General features: G+C 32.4%; 1 protein-coding gene across 1 annotated transcript; it reads right to left on the minus strand.

Moving 5' to 3' along the window:
• Positions 1 to 11,249: 11,249 nt before the first annotated feature.
• LOC112016441 (uncharacterized) lies at positions 11,250 to 14,629 on the minus strand. The gene is made up of 4 exons (XM_024049005.2): positions 14,379 to 14,629; positions 13,453 to 13,541; positions 12,812 to 12,925; positions 11,250 to 11,749 (listed from the first exon to the last, which is right to left on the minus strand). Exons 1-4 carry the CDS (start codon positions 14,572 to 14,574, stop codon positions 11,519 to 11,521), a joined length of 630 nt encoding a protein of 209 aa, XP_023904773.1. The 5' UTR covers positions 14,575 to 14,629; the 3' UTR covers positions 11,250 to 11,518.
• Positions 14,630 to 18,254: the final 3,625 nt, after the last annotated feature.

Below are 18,254 nucleotides of genomic sequence, written 5' to 3' on the forward strand. Positions count from 1 at the left end.
TATCTTTTTTGGCTGAATACTGCTTACTGTAATTTATTTGGTTACTACTTGTTACTTGCATTTCTTTATCGGTTGTCTTTCCTCTTGATTAGTGTTTGTGTTAGTATTATGGGCTCAAAATTGATAGTCCCTTTGGATTTGTGTGTTGGTTTGAAGGTTTTTTGTCCACTTACTTCATTGCTAATCTTTTTTATTTTATTTTATTTTATTTTTATAATCTGAACTAATTAACTAATCCTAACATGTGCAACTCTTGTAATCTCATATTCTCATCCAACTGAGTTTCAAGGAGCCACCTCAAGGTTGAATCACATGCATGGGAGTGAGAAAAGGCTGCCATAGAAGTTTGGAGAGCATTGGATCAAGGACTGTTGATCAGCACTCCAAATTTCATTTTTTTAGTTGGATTGAGTTCTATAACATGATCTAAATGACTAATGGTTTTAACTTACTGGTTCTAACACGTTTGGGATTCTTTGATTAATGGTTCAATTGGATTGACCAATGAAATGCATTACTCTTATTTTTAATCTCCCTTTTACCAATAGAGGTTCTTTTGGCTCCTTTCAACCAGAGAGGTCTTCATCAAGGTGACCCGTTGTGTCCCTTTCTATTCACCGTTGCTTCTGTGGCAATCTTTTGTTTGCTTTTAGAAGAACAAAAAATGGTTCTACAAGGCATCAAAGCGAGTAGGGCCAGGGCAAGGATGACCATATTTTTTATAAACGGTTTTGCTAATAATCATTTCATATTCAGCAAGGCTTCTGTCAAAGATGTGGAATGAAATTATTTTCTGACTAGACACATGCATTTGGTCAAGCCGAACAATAATCAAGGCAAACAATAATCAAGGCAAAATCATTTGTCCATTTCAGTAGCCTCATCTGCCTTATCCAACCTTCTCAGGCTGCCCTGATGAAATTAACATAATGCCCAATGCTATTTGGGTTGTTGATCCAATTGCGTGCTAAGATAATTGGATTCTTAACAACCAGTTAGAGTTAATCACTTACTAAACGTTCACCAAGTTTGGTATCAGACAGGGCAGGCTCAACAACTTTTGGAGCCTTATAAAGTGTCACTATAATACAAATAAATTGATATGATACACATCAAATTATTAATTGGTACAATAAATTATAATAATATATAAAGTGTTACTATGTCAGATTTAAAAAAAAAAGAAAAAAAAAAAGAAGAAAGGTGAGTAACCGGCCAGCCTGTACTCCACATCCTATAGCTAAGCTTTAAAGAAAAAAATGTGTCCAATCATTCTATCAATTGTCAATTTGTCATGGCAGAGAAGGGTCCAAACAGGGGCTGGGCAGAAAAGTTAATAGTTATCAATTTATCATAGCAAAAAAGTGAAAACGTGTCCTAGTGAAAGTGTGAAACAAACTATATATATATATATATAAAATTTAAGTTAAATAAATAGAAGACTTTGAGTCTTCACTTTCGGAAAGACAAAAAGAAAGAGGGGAAGAACTGAAGAGTGAAGAAGAATACCTCTTGCCGACTGGTATGCTGAATCAACAAAGAAAACTTTCAAGCCAAACTAATTGACTGAGTTTATGAAAAAAGATCAAGAATCAAGATGAAGATGAAGATGAAGAAAAGAAAGGTGAGACCGTAAGAATATAGATGAAGAGGCAGAGAGATAGAAAGATGAGAGGTTTTTCTTTTGTTTTTGAAATTTATAATCTCTATTTTAGCATATTTCAATATTATTATGTTGTATTATTAATGAATTTTTCTGCTATTAATTTTGATTTTAGCATATTTCAAGAATGAATTAATAAATTTGTCTCCTAAAATTTAATTTGGTTAGCTGAAGTTTGACTACTTTTATTTTTTTCATTTTAATCTTTTGCATTTTAGGATATAATAGGGCCTTTTTAATGCATTTTATTGACCAATAAAAGTGCTTAATTTTTTTTAATTAAAATATATAAATAAATTATATATATAATTTTTTTTTTTTTTTTACAAGTGGGGCCTTCTTTTATTTGGGGGCCTTAGGCGATTGCATTAGTTACATCACCTGTTGAGCCGGCCTTGGTATCAGATTAGTTAATTGGTTGGGAGATTAATGCTGAAAGCTTGAGTTTGTCCTCGGTGCTGTAAATTCCATTTCTAGGATTTTTCAAAGATCTTCTAACTGCTTACTTGATTCCTTGTTAGTATTTCTTTTTAGGATGCTTACTTGATGCTCTCTATTTTATATATATATATATATATATATTGTATTACACTACTGGCCCATGCAAATGATGATGCTTTGGAAAAGAAGGTTCTTCATGATTTTGGTCACCTCATAGTTACTTTCGGCACAATTTGGCTTACTTGATGCTCTCTATTATATATATATATATATATATATATTGTATTACACTACTGGCCCATGCAAATGATGATGCTTTTGGAAAAGAAAGTTCTTCATGATTTTGGTCACCTCATAGTTACTTTCGGCACAATTTGGCTCTTTGGACTGAAGAACTAGACAAAGCCCTTGCTCCTTCTGATTTGAGTCAAAAAGTGAAAAATTACTATTCACTTTTTATTGTTCAGTGATTACTGTTCACGGGTACTGTTCACTACGCTTTTTTATGCCTATTTAAGGGGGAATGTCCCCTATGTCAAACTAAGAATTCTCTAGAGCCAGAACTTTCTTTAGGCCTACTTCTCTCCTTTAGAGTTTCTCTCTAGAATTTCCACTACTTTGATTATATCTTGCGCTACCACCTTCTTGACTGGTTTTACTTTGTTTACATTATATTTTCACTATATTATTACTATGCTTCTGCCTTTAGCGCTGTGTTCTGCCTCCCTTTGTGGTATTAGAGTCATTCTTTTCTGGCCGGTGATAGTTTTGTTGTGTTCTCTGTTGTCTGTTTGTATCTACCCGAAACTTTGATACTCCTTTGTTGTGTTCCCTTTTTACCGTCGTTGGTGCCACCCGTGTTGAAAAGTGAATTCCCAGAACCGAACAGTAAGGCTTGTTTAAGCTAGGAGAGTGTGTAGGGCATGAGAGGTATAGGGTTGACTAAAGTATGTGTTACAAAATGAAACAGTGTTAAGAAAAACATGATAATTGAGTGTTAAACCTAGGATAGTATGGATAGATTGTGGAGATCCAACTCCTCTATCAGCTCCAAGACTAGTTGTGCTCCTGATATTGTAAATGAAGAAGATCACACTGTTAAAGAAAATGAGTTTCCTGATTTTTAGAAATGGAATATCCCTAAGGTTGATACTAAAGCTGTTTATAAAACTAGTTGGACTGAAAATACTTTTTATTTTGCTTACAAAGTAAGAACTGTTGAACAAACATTTTCTATTTCAAAAACTCATGAAAAATGTTGCTTGTTTTGTAATAGAAATATTAATGGTTTTATTGCTAAAAAATTCAGTTATTTGCACATTGGTCTTGTTCAAGTTGCTATTAAACCACTCACTAGAAAAGGTATAAATGCTTCTGTTCTTATGTGTATAAGAGATGCTAGATTTAAGAACTTTAAAGATAGCATTCTTGGTATGATTACTGCTTCTTTGTATGATGGTCCTGTATATTTTAACTGTTATCCTGATATTACTCTTGCTTTGGATGATCCTAATATTGTTAAAGCTTTAACTCTGAATATTGCTTCATCTGGTTATCACATGGAAGAAGGCAGTAAACCTTTTGCTTTGATTTATCGCATTTATTATAGACTTTTGGGTACTCAATTGAATCCTGGTGCTAGGATAAATAGAGAACCTGCTGGTCAAACCATGTTAATTCAATGTTCAACTTCTGATGCTAAAATTCAAGTTCCAAAAATGATTCAATGGCAAGATGTTATGCTTCCCACTAAATGGTTGTTGGAACAAGAATCTCCTCTTGCTAAACCTGCTGTTGATGAGTTAAATCTCACCCATATTCAGTAATAACTTGATGGCATTATTAAAATAAATTTCCAAAACAATCAACCCTTGAGGATCAACGAAGGAAGACATTCCTTTGTTGGATTTGAAAGTATTTCAAAAAGAGATCAAAATCTCAATGACTTTTTGCAAATTTTTTTTGAAAAACCTGATTTAAAGCTAAAAGGTGTTTCAACTAACAACTCCCAAGTCAGCACTGCTTTTTACTTTACTAAACTTGAACCTTCCTCTTTTTTTTTTTTGGAGAGATTTGGAGAGATTTTCAACCTATGGCGTCCGCTCCTGATGATTGCTCTTTATCATCAGACCAAGACACCAATTACTTTTTGGTGTAGGTGGGGATTGAACCCCAGATCTCTTATACAACCATTAGAGACTTTACCAGTTGAGCTAACTGGAACCCACGAACCTTCCTCTTCATATAGCAGAGCTGCTAATGAAGAAGAAGAGGACACTAGATTTGTTTGTCCATTTATTTCTGATTTCCCCCTATTGAAACCCCTAATTACCAAAGTCAATTAAGAGTCTTGAATGTTTTAAATGAAAACTTTGAAATTGATATGGTTGCTTTGTTTAATGAATTTATTTCTGCTAAAAACAAAGATAAAAGAAAATATTACGAAAGTACTTTTGATCAGTCTGAAAAAGATTGTGTTAAAAGGAAATGGAAAGAAAAAGTGAATCAATTGAAAAATCATATTTTGTTTTTTGATTTTCTTGAAAACTATTATGTTCCAAAGAATGAAGTTTCAAAAAATCATTTGAATGAGATAAAGAAATCAATTTTTGTTAAAGAAGACAAAACCATTGTTAGGTCTAGCCATCCACCCCTTGAGACAGTTTTGATAACCTATCAAAAGACGGAAGTGAAGGCCTCTCCTTTCAAAATTGCTGATGATCAAACTCCTGTTATTAATATTATTGTACAAAACAATTTTACTAATGAATCTATGTACATTATTGGTTAACAACTTGACTGTATTGAAGAAAAAATTGTTGAAAAAACTTCTGTTTCAAAACCCGAGAAACCTTTGATTGATTTGCCTAGTCAAAATGAAAAATTGAAATTTAAAACTTCTCAAGCTAAAACTCTTGAAATTGTTAAGAAAATGCTTTCTGATTTAAAAGTTAAAATTGAGGGTACTTTTACAAGTGTTGCTCGAACTATTTCAAGAAATGAAAAAGAAATTGTTTCTGATGAAAACACAGATTTCGATTCATTATCTTCTATTTCTATTAAAAAGGGATTTGATGATGATTTACCAGAAATTAAAAGATTTGTTGGAAAACCCAATCCCATATCTTTCATAAAAAACTGGTATTCAAAACCTACTCCTCCTAATATGTAGTTTGAAGAAAGATATTTTAAAACCCAATTTTCTGTTTCTATTGATAAAATTTATGAATGGAATATTGATGGTTTATCTGAACAGGAAATCATTAATAAAATGGGTCATATGTTTATGGTTGGAATTGCTTATATAAATAACCATAATCTTGACCACCCTGAAATTGTTGACCTTCTTGTTACTGGTTTTTCTGGTACTCTCTGGGGATGGTGGGATTCATATCTCACAAAAGATTCTAGAGAATCTATTAAAACAGTTGTTAAAAAGAATGATGAAGGATTTCCCATTTTTGATGAAAGTATTGGTCGAGGTATTCCTGATGGTGTCAATACCTTAATCTATACTATTCTTAAACATTTTGTTGGTATTCCATCCAATATTTTATCTCGAATTTCTGATTATTTGAACAATTTGAGATGTCCTACTATGTCTGATTATAGATGGTACCAAGATGTTTTCATTTCCAAAGTTATGCTTCGGAAAGATTGCTACAAGTTTTATTGGAAAGAAAAGTTTATTGATAGTCTGTCTCCTACTTTGCTCATAAGGTAAAATAAGAGTTAATTGGTAAAAATGATTCCATTGATTATGATAATTTAACTTATGGTGATATTTTAAGCACTATTAAAAAACTTGGTATTAACATGTGTAATGATGAAAAACTGTTAAAATACCAATTAAAGAATAAAAGAAAAGCTAAATATGAAATGGGTAATTTCTGTGAACAATATGGTTTGCCCCCTATTGCTCATTCCAAGCAAAAAGGGAAAAAACATGATAAAACTCACAAAAATTATAACCATAAAAAATACAAAAAATACAGAACCAATTTTGCTAAACCGAATGATTTTTATGCTAAAAAGAAAAATGTTTCTAAAAAATATGATAAACAGAAACCAGGTAAAGGCAAATGTTTTAACTGTGGAAAACCTGGACACTATAGTAAAGATTGCAAATAAAAACTTAGTAAGTGAAAGGGAGAAAATACACGCTAGGATGCCTATTGTGATTGTACGGGCCGGCTACAGTTCGCAAACGTCAGGATGGACGAGCCCGTCATTTGCACGGGGCCTTAAGTGGACGGATCTCATGTGGACGGACCTAATACAGACGGAGCGAAGAAAGATGGGCTGGTTGACCATGGGCCTGTTGGACCCCTTAGTGGGAATATTTCGGCCCATTCTCATAAGGTCCTAAACAGAGTCCTTGCGCTACTTGGACTCTAGAAATCTCATATATTTGGTAAAGATCTTCCCTATAAGGAGAGAATCTGTCCATCACGTTTAGGATTCTACAAGAAGAGTCCTATAAGGAAAAGACTTCCGCGCCAAGGAAGAGATGTCAACCCTCAATTACTATAAAAGCCCCAATACCCTCACCAACCAAGGGACGCATTATTTTACCCTCTCTAACACTCTAGAGTTGTGAGAATACTTTCTGACTTGACCTTTGGAGGGTATTTGGCCGGCACCACACCAGTGCCCTTTGATAGGTTTTCTCCTTTGTCTTGTGTAGGTTAACATACGAGCATGAAGGCATTGTGTGACTCATTGGTGAACTTCTCAGCTTCATTAGTAAGTTAAAAAATAAGTTTAACATGTTAAATATTAATGATAAAGATCAAGAAGAGTTATTCCAAATCCTTGAATCAAACAATTCGTCTGATTCCTTGGAAGATGATTTTTTTTTCCTCATCTGATTCTTGCTATCAATTTGCTGATGAATCTTTTAGTTCACCTAATGTTAAAATTGGTTGTAGAGATTCTTGTTGTAATGTTATCAAATCTATTAATGTTCTCACCAAAAGTAAAGAAAATGAAAGTTAGTTGATTAAATTGATAAGTCAGATTCAAAACCCTGAATTACAAAAAGAATATTTGGATAAGCTTAAGAAGAATTTAATAAAAGATGAAACTAGTAGAAAACTAAAATCAATGATAAGCTTTGAAGAAACTTTGGAAAGATTTAATAAAAAGAAATCTAAAGACTTAATTGTTAATGATCTTCAACATGAAATCACTGTTGTTAAACAAGAAATAATTGAATTAAAAAATGAATTTAAAAGCATTAAAAGTGATAACAATAATCTTAAACAAGATTTGTTATTGTTAAAAATTGATAAAAACCTTGATAAACGTCAATCTGATAATGAACAAGATGAGCACAAAGATGGAGATAAATCCAATCAACATGCTCTTCTTTCTGATAAAGGTATTGTTGATAATTCTCAACTTAATCTTGTTAACAAAGTGCTTCCTCCAAAATGGTTTACAAAAGTTAAAATTGTTGTTTCCCATGATTATCATTTTACTGTTATTGCTATGATTGACGGTGGTGCGGATATGAACTGTATCCAAGAAGGATTAATCCCTTCCAAATATTTTGAAAAATTAATTGAAAGATTGGTTTCTGCTAATGGTAATCAATTGAAAATTAAATATGAATTGAATAATGCTCATGTTTGCCATGGTAATGTTTGCTTCTAGATTCCTTCTGTTCTTGTTAAAAATATGACTGATAAAGTGATTCTTGGTTTGCCATTTATAAATGCTTTGTATCATTTTCTTGTTGAACATGATGGAATTACTACTGATCATTTTGGACAGAAAGTAAAATTTAAATTTTCTTCAAAGTTTGAAATTGATATTGATGATGCTTTAAATCTGATTCATGCTAAAACCAAACATCTTAACTTCCTTAAGCAAGAAGTTAGATACAAGAAAATTGCTGAATAGCTTTCTGATAAATTGATGCAATTTAAAGTTGATAATTTTCAAAAAATATTGATTGATGATGGTTGCTTTGACATTCCTAATGCTTTTTGGCATAGGAAAAGACATATAGTTGACCTGCCATATGTTAAAGATTTTGATGAAAAGAACATTCCTATGAAAGCCTGCCCTGTTCAGATGAATGCTGAGATTATTGAATTTTGTAAAAAAGAAATCAATGTTTTACTTCAGAAAAAACTCATTAGGAATAGCAAGTCTGAAGGGATCAGTAATTGAAGTCTATTTGACTCAATAGAAAACAGGTTTTGAAAATATTGTTTTTTAACATACTTGGAAGCATTGGAAGTTTTGGGAAAAATAGTTTTAATAGGTTGGTTAACTCAGGTTAAAGCATAAGGATCATAGGATGAGGCCAAAACAGAAGAGTAATTAGGCTTAGGAATGGTACCTAAGGGAGTGAAACGGTTGACAACCTCTAAGGAAGAAACAGGTTCCTTTTTAACAATCGGTTTATCAGTGGCAAGGCTCTTGTCTTTCGACCGCCTACTTGCCATTGTGACACTGCAGAAATTCATGGGTAAGGAAATCAGGGATGGTATTTTGGGATCCTTTAATATATTCAATATCAAAATAAAAAACACTTAAAATAGCTTGCCATCTGGCAAAAATATGTTTTGAAGTAATATTTTCAACATCTTTTTTCTATTGAGTCAAATAGGACTTCAATTACTGATCCCTTCAGACTTGCTACAAGCTGCTTTCCCCTAAAGTTTCATTGGATCCTTGAACATAGTGAGGAAGATGTGCAATACTATTTTGATATTTTGCACCATGAGAATTCAATCACTATTAAAGCCATACCTGATAAGAACAATACTACTAAGATTATTTATCATAGTGTTTTCTTGAATCATATTATTTCTGAAGAAATGTGAGGCCCCAATCTTGCCTCCACAAGAAGGTTACCAACCTCCCTTGTTCCTTATTCATATCATGATTATCTCGCTGCTTGGTTTAGATTCATGCTTCATCAGAATGAGATCATGTCTCATTCATGGTTTATTAATTTTGATAAGGATTTCAATTCTGATTTGCCTCTTTGGTTCATCCGCTAGTGGACCCAGTTTGGTTCTGTTACTGAAATATTCCCAGAATCATTGGTGGGTTCTTTCCAATATTTTACAAGTGTGTTCAAAGGTGATGCTTATGGGGCAAAATTTCCTCCTTTGCTTCATTTCGTTAAGAAATATAATGTTCCTTGGATCTTGAAATGGCAATATGATAAGGAAAGTGATGTTCTCACTCGCCACTGGTATGTTAAGTGGTGGGATAAGTTTCCTCACACACAAGCAATTGTTAACAATGGCACTAGAGAATTCCCATCCCCAAATACTTTCCCGGTGGTTAAGATCAATACCTCAGTGCAAAAAGCTGAACTAGCTGATGTACCTGCTTCTACATCTGCTAAAACTGTTAAACACTCTGCTAAGCCTAGAAAGAAGGGTTCTCCTTTGGATGAAATTTGCAAGGACCTTGATGCTTTGTATGCCTTCCTTAAAATGATTTCGAGGGAGAAAGAAGTTGCTGATGATTCAGGAGATGAACGGTTCTCTGAAGCATTTGTTACAAAAAACCCTTACCACCCTTACAATCAGGAGTGGTTTGGTTATGATGAAGAAGATACTACTGATTTAGCAAAAGATTGATTGATTGATACACCCGATTTTTCTGGCCTACGCAACGGCCAAAATGCTACAATGTTTACCCTTGGTGAAGTTCCCACTATTGTATTACATTACTGACCCATGCAAATGATGATGTTTTTGGAAAAAAAGATTCTTCATGATTTTGGTCACCTCATAGTTACTTTTGGCACAATTTGGCTCTTTGGACTGAAGAACCAGACAAAGCCCTTGCTCCTGCTGATTTGAGTCAAAAGTGAAAAATCGTTGTTCACTGATTACTATTCACTGATTACTGTTCACCGGTATTGTTCACTACACTTTTTTATGCCTATTTAAGGGGGGACGTCCCTTATGTTAAACTCAGAATTCTCTAGAGCCAGAACTTTCTTTAGGCCTACTTCTCTCCTTTAGAATTTCTCTCTAGAATTTCCACTACTACCTGTCTCCTACATCCTACAAAGCCTATAACTAGAACTAATTCCAAGCCTTGTAATTGTTGAACTGTTGAGATCTTGTAACTACTACTGAAAGTTCTGTTATCTATTTTCAATAATAACTACTTTCAGCTTTGTGTTTATATATATTTGTTGCTACTGCCTTCTTGGACGATTCTATACTTTAAATTGCTTTGATATACTACTTGTCTAGTTCTACTGCCTTATATTATTGTTTTAAGCTACTTTGATTATATCTTGCACTACCACCTTCTTGGCTGATTTTACTTTGTTTACATTATATTTTCACTATATTATTACTGTGCTTTCGCCTTCAGTGCTGTGTTCTGCCTCTCCCTTTGTGGTATCAGAGTCTTAAATAGACTGCCGATCCTCCCACTCTGTAATAGATACACGGTAAAAAGAGGCTTTCCAGTGGCAGGTGCGGGTACCGTTCAAGTGCTAGGCCTGTATGCTTTGGTAGGTATGCGGTGTTGCTGAAGTTGGTGCTCTCCTAGCCCGATGCCATGTCGTTAGAAGCGTGGCTTGGCACCGTGGGGTTTAGGGCATTTTCCAAGCATAAGCAACTTGGAGATGGGAGCCCCACGTAACCACCCCCTTTGTGGTATCAGGGCATACAGGCCTTGCACTTGAATGGTATATACATATACATACATACATATATATATATATATATATATATAAACAATAGAAAAAGACAACCACTTGGCTCTTGTTTGAAATCTTGTTTGAAAGTTATAATTTATTTGAGTAGTTTTTTAATGAGATTTATGGGCTGTTTGAATTGAGGGGTAAAGAAGGAGCATAGAGTATAGTTACTATAGTATAGTATAGTATAATTGATTCAAAATTAGTCTATTTTCAGCCCAAAAACCTCCAACCTGCCCTAATCCCAACCTGTCCAGCACGGATTTTCCTTGCCCGTTTGCCATCCCTACCTGAACTCACATCTATTGATTACACTGACTCATCTGAATGCACAGAAAACCCATCACTTGGAGAGATGAATTCAATGCTTGAACGTCTTCCTAAGAGATTTCATAGCTATCAAAAACTGCTCTTTTAATAATGTAACCCAATTCTATCGTTAAATACTGAATCAATACATAAGACCATGATAATTTGATATCTATCCTTTTAAATACTTTAAAGAGTTCACAGAAAATGTGCACGCACAAATACTGCATATATACCCAAATAAAAACCTCATCCTAGCATATCCTCAAACCAAAGAAAACTTGATTTTCAATCAAGCAATATAACTCTTGTGGAGCACCACTCATAATTTGGCAAACCAAAACTTTTAAGGAGAACCAAAAAAGAAAACGAAGAAGATATATTGAAAGGGCACTGTGGTACAGTGTTTCAACCTAATTCTTTTTACCCCTACTCCGTCTGCGTGAAACTTGGACCCATCCGTCTTCTGTTTCATCTGCCACCTTTGGCCTAGGGTCATCGACTATCATGTTTACATGATTCAAATTTGATTGGGACTCTGGTGTATCCACCATCATATTTGACGAATTCTCATTCTTATTGGCAACATCTCTGCTTACATTGTCATCATCATCGTCGTCGTCATCATCATCATCACTGACAGCCTGGCAGTAGGGAAGAAAGAGAAGATATTATATTATTAAAGTCTAAAAATTTTCATTTCAGCCTCACAATTCTTGTACACTGAATCATTTGATTCATGGCCTCAAGGAACTCGGTGAGCAAAAGAGATTATGTTTCCACCATACATGATTATACATCCAAATGAAAGAATCCTAATATCCCATCTAAAAAAATTTCGATAATACATACATAAAAAGTAGGAAGGCAATCACTGCAAAATTTGCAACATAATGGTAGTACTAGTAGTATTAGTGTAAGTAGACACATTTTATATATATATATATATATATAAAACAAAACATTATTAATGATCAAAAGTATCCCAAGTACACAAAGAGCGTACAAAGGGAACAACACAATCAATTTCTCAAGTTACAATGAAGAAAGATCCCTATATAATAAATTTTTTCCTGATTCATTTTTCTTACATAGAAAAGCTTAAGTTTTCTATCAACTCTCTTTCATATTTGATTAGAAACACAGTAGTAATATAAAGGGGACCACATAGGTTTACAGAAATTCCTAAGAAAGTGAAAATTGCTGGTCTCACAATATTTCTTACTAGGTTGGCAAACATTGTAAGGCAGGGCCAGTCGAAAATTCTTAAGCAGAGCTTACAGCAGAGAAAACACACAAACTTGCCAATCCAAATTCCACTTCAGCAAATGGAAATTGGTTGTTACATTCTCATCTAAGCAACTCACACAATCCACGAGACTTGAACTCCTGAATTGACCTACCACCCCATTTTTAAGAGAAGTTGGGGGGGGGGGGGTGGTTGAGGTGCCTTTTAACCCAAAGACCAGGCATAGTTTGGTTATACATGATGCAAGAAACTACCTACATCATGTCAACTGATGCACCTCTTGTTGAAACATTTAAGTTCTGTTAAAAATTTCCAACTACCTCACAAGGGCAACATCAAAAAAAAAAAAAAAAAAAAAACTAGAATCTAGGAAAAACAAAAGAATGACACCTTATAAGACATTATTCTGATTAAGAAGCATAAAGGATTTAGGCCAAGATTTCTACACATAAATCACCTGTCTGACATGATGAACAACAGCTCTATTTTGATTGGCTTCCCTTAGGCTTTCAATAGCCTGAAACTTCCCTTCCAAACATTCTTCATGCATAACCATCAGTTTATAGGCTACCTGTGTAGTTAGACAAAGTGCGGAAAAACCAACACCCAATAGTAAATATTAACCTCATATTTAAAAGACTAACCAGAGAACATAAGCATTCAAATGAGAGACATTAAAATTAAAGAAATCCTGACCAATTGAGTAAAACTTAAAGAGCATGAACTATGGCATTCTTATCTAGTTTTTAAAGATACAAACAGGCGTAAATAAAAAAATAAATGAATCCACAATGGCTAGGGGAGGAAGATATGCAATTAAAGAACTATGGTGATCTCCTAATATTAAAAAAAGGTTGTACTTAGCACACAAATCTCCCACTTTGTAGGCCATGGGAAAGGTAGTTGATAGACAGCCTTACTGTTAAATTTTTTTTTTTTTTTTGGAGAGGCTGATTCTCCTAATATCAAGGTCACCAAAAAAAAAAAAAAAAAAAGGAAAAACATGATATAACTATTGGAAGTACTAACAAAACCCCATTATCAAATACAATTATGGACTATGCCAAGTCAAGGTTGAATAGTTTAGAGAATGTATACCTCCTCAATGCTGCCATCATCAACCTCGGTATTGAGGGTCAACAAACCTTCCTCAAGTATAGCTTCTAAATCATCCATATAAAGAGGCTCTAAAAAAAACATAATGATAAAAATTTATCAGTGAAATAATTGAAAATGTGAAATTCATAACATTGGGGACCAAGGTTCCTCACCTAAATCTTAAAAAAAATTAAACATCAACTTTTTTTTTTTGGAGAAACAAACTAACTGTTAAACACACACACACACACACTTAATTACACTCTCTCACCAAGCTCAAACGCAGTACTTGGACCATCAACTACATTCACAAAAATGAATTATAAAATTACTTGGACCATAAAGCGCATCAAATACTAAACCCCCATCAATCTCAGATTTCTTGAGGAAGTTCTTATGATAGAATACTTATCAATTCCTGCTTTGCTTAGCAAAACGAAGTACTCAACTGAACCAAATAATACTAATAGTAATAAAAATAAGTAAACAAAAAAAGAAAAAAGAAAAAAGAAAAAAGAACAATTCAAACAGAAAAGCAAATTAAATGAAAACCATTTTTCATTACAAAACTTGCTACATTAGTTAGGCTAAAACAAACCCATTTACTAAACCTTAAAAAAAGGAAAAAAAAAAAAAAACCAATTTTGTGAATTCCAACCAAATATCCAGATAAATCAAAAAATTAAAACAAAACAATTATATAATTTCGTCAATAAAACTCCAATCATATCGTATTCTAATCACAAATTAGCTAATTCCAACCACAAAAAGCCAATCAATAACCAAGAAATGATTCTAATGCACAAAATTTTCATTTTCAAAACGTTTATATATATATATATACATATATATTCTAATTCATAAAACCGATCAGGTTTAATCTAATTCAAAATTTGTAGAAAGAAGGTAACGATGGATTTTAGTACCTTTGGACTGAGTGAACCAGTAGACGATATCGGAGCCGATTTGATCGGCTTTGAGACGCGAGTCACGGCCGCCCCACTCGTTCTCGACGGCCATTTGGAGCGCCGACCACCGAGAGAAAACTAGACCTATCCCTTCTTTGAATATCGGCAGGCTCTCTGCCGATAAAGCTTTGGGAGGAACACCATTCACATCCATTGCCACTCTCTCTACGAAAAAACCCTAAACCTGAGCTCACAGAAATGTGTTTTATTCAGCGTAAAGACTAAACGGCGCGTATAGATATTATTATATTATTATTTTATTACTAAAGCTCTAGGTTTTGTTATTTTAAAAATTATTGGAACATTTTTTTTATTTATAAATAATTATATTTCAATTTATAAACAATACTATCTATTTTAACTTAATTTTTATAAATAACACTTGCTTTCTCATTTTTTTTAATATAAATAAGTCCTGCTTTTGATTGTGTATTTTAATGCACTAATAATATATTTATTTGATTTCAATCCCTCAAATTAATATATTAGTTAATGAACTACTAATATATTTAAAGTGCTTTGTATTTAAAAATTAATAAACATATTTACTTATTTATGCTTGCTTATACTTTGTTATTTTTTTATTTGTCTTATAAAATTTGTAAAATAAATAATTGAAAGTTAGGAAATTTTCTTAGATATTATTAGTCATTTTTTTGCTCATTTATGCAACTTTAATCAATTTATTTGTGTTTTAATTTATTATTAAATTAACTAGCGTCTTTGCATGCTTAGAGTCTTTTTTTTTTTTTAAATAAAAAATTTAATATTACTTTCATTCCTCTCAATTTAGAGTTTATGTATTTGTTATTGAAATTTATGCATTTTTCTTATGAAAAAAGAAAAGAAAAAAAGTTGGTCCACTTCGGTGTATTTCAGTTCATTTGCTCAATTCCGGTCCATGTCGGTCTAAATTAGTCCAACTGTGTTACTTCAGTCTATTTGGTCCACTTAGGTTTACTCGCTCCAATTTGGTCCATCTCCGTCTAAATTGGTCCAAGTGTGTTACTTCAGTCTATTTGGTCCAGTTAGGTTCACTCACTCCAATTCGGTCTATATCGGTCTAAATTGGTTGCTTTGGTTCATTTAGATCCACTTTGGTCCAATTTGATTGTTTCGATGCATTGGGTCCAAAGTGGACCAACTTGGACCAACTTGGACCAAATTGACTGGAGTGACCGAAATGGAAAAAAAAAAAAAAAAAAAAAGAAGCTAGAATTTAGGATTTTGAAAATGATCCATTTTATTCATTTAACACCATTAATTACAATTTTTTTTTTGAGTTCTCAAAATAGGGAAAATGGCATTTTAGTATAGTTTGAAAAGCCAAACCNACGGCGCGTATAGATATTATTATATTATTATTTTATTACTAAAGCTCTAGGTTTTGTTATTTTAAAAATTATTGGAACATTTTTTTTATTTATAAATAATTATATTTCAATTTATAAACAATACTATCTATTTTAACTTAATTTTTATAAATAACACTTGCTTTCTCATTTTTTTTAATATAAATAACTCCTGCTTTTGATTGTGTATTTTAATGCACTAATAATATATTTATTTGATTTCAATCCCTCAAATTAATATATTAGTTAATGAACTACTAATATATTTAAAGTGCTTTGTATTTAAAAATTAATAAACATATTTACTTATTTATGCTTGCTTATACTTTGTTATTTTTTTATTTGTCTTATAAAATTTGTAAAATAAATAATTGAAAGTTAGGAAATTTTCTTAGATATTATTAGTCATTTTTTTGCTCATTTATGCAACTTTAATCAATTTATTTGTGTTTTAATTTATTATTAAATTAACTAGCGTCTTTGCATGCTTAGAGTCTTTTTTTTTTTTTAAATAAAAAATTTAATATTACTTTCATTCCTCTCAATTTAGAGTTTATGTATTTGTTATTGAAATTTATGCATTTTTCTTATGAAAAAAGAAAAGAAAAAAAGTTGGTCCACTTCGGTGTATTTCAGTTCATTTGCTCAATTCCGGTCCATGTCGGTCTAAATTAGTCCAACTGTGTTACTTCAGTCTATTTGGTCCACTTAGGTTTACTCGCTCCAATTTGGTCCATCTCCGTCTAAATTGGTCCAAGTGTGTTACTTCAGTCTATTTGGTCCAGTTAGGTTCACTCACTCCAATTCGGTCTATATCGGTCTAAATTGGTTGCTTTGGTTCATTTAGATCCACTTTGGTCCAATTTGATTGTTTCGATGCATTGGGTCCAAAGTGGACCAACTTGGACCAACTTGGACCAAATTGACTGGAGTGACCGAAATGGAAAAAAAAAAAAAAAAAAAAAGAAGCTAGAATTTAGGATTTTGAAAATGATCCATTTTATTCATTTAACACCATTAATTACAATTTTTTTTTGAGTTCTCAAAATAGGGAAAATGGCATTTTAGTATAGTTTGAAAAGCCAAACCCAAATTAGGATCACGTTATTAGGGCACGTTTGGCAGACTATAATTAACGGTGATTACATAGGAATAGGAATATGTATTACAAGGAATACAAGATACTGTAATGTAATATTTATTGTTATTCATTTGTTTGGTAACAACACAAATAGAACCTTAAAGATAATAGAATGAAAACATTTTAAATCAAACCTAAGATATATTTTAGAAGATATCTTACTCATATAATTATATTTCCTAAAAAATAATATATATTTTTAAAAATTTGAAAGAGAGGTTAGTTATTTTTTATGATTTTTTTTATTTATTTTCATAATTGTTATGTGCATATAGAAAGTTTATTTATTTGGAAATATATTAGTATTAGAAATTAATATACCTACCAAGAAATAACTATTACAACCATTTTAGAGATGAATAATTATTCCTCATTTTAAAGAATAGCTATTCATAAGGAATGACTATTCCCTATAATAAAAATATAACCAAACTACCGAATAGCTAAATTATAAGAAAAACTATTACATTACAGTGTCTATTATAGTCTACCAAACGTACCCTTAGTAACAAAAAGTATGATATATATCATCATGATTTGATCTTTCATTGAATCATAATCAAACCTCAAAATAGTGAACCTTTTATATCTCCGATTCTTTATTCAATTAGATTTTTAAAATATTGGTCATAACCTTTGTAATGCCTTAAAAAAAAAAAAAACCTTTGGCAAATAATGCAATTGTTAGGAGAGACTCCTCACAACGTTATGAGTTTTGAGATCCTCTGTGAAAGGATTTATGTTTCTTTATGAATAAGGAAATGTGTGATTATTTAGGCCAATTTTATTCCTCTTGCAAATAATCCTACCACATTTGATCACCACACTTGGGGCTAACAATTGCATCCTTGCTATTAGAACGAAAGCCAATATTTCAACACTCCCTTTACATGTAGGCCCAACTTCCTCTTAATAGATGGGACCTAACAAGTGAGATTTTTAACATTTTAAAAGAAGGTAAAGTAAAGATAGAGATCAAATTCAACTTTGATATCCTGATAAATTTTTATTGTTCTAAAAGTATAGCTATTAGAAAATAGTAAATTTAATTATTTAACTATAATCCTAAAATTTCCTTTGTCATCTTTATTACACACATAATAACATCAATTCCTCTAAGGCCTCTCTCACACAGGTTGTATTGGCAAAGTGCCAAAGTTCATCTTGGCCTTTCAATACTAATATTTTTATCGCACCTAAAAATAGGTGAATCAATCAAGGTTATTCTTAACCTATCCCAAAACCTGGGTATTGCATTGGAGGAAGTCTCATCCTTCTTCCTCTTTGGTGCCACTGCCATGGATGGCTAGAAAAACAGCTTACCAGGTCACAAGAGCCTAG

The sequence above is a fragment of the Quercus suber genome, unplaced genomic scaffold, assembly GCF_002906115.3.
Source record: "Quercus suber isolate HL8 unplaced genomic scaffold, Cork oak 2.0 scaffold_325, whole genome shotgun sequence".
In the NCBI taxonomy this organism is placed as follows: domain Eukaryota; kingdom Viridiplantae; phylum Streptophyta; class Magnoliopsida; order Fagales; family Fagaceae; genus Quercus; species Quercus suber.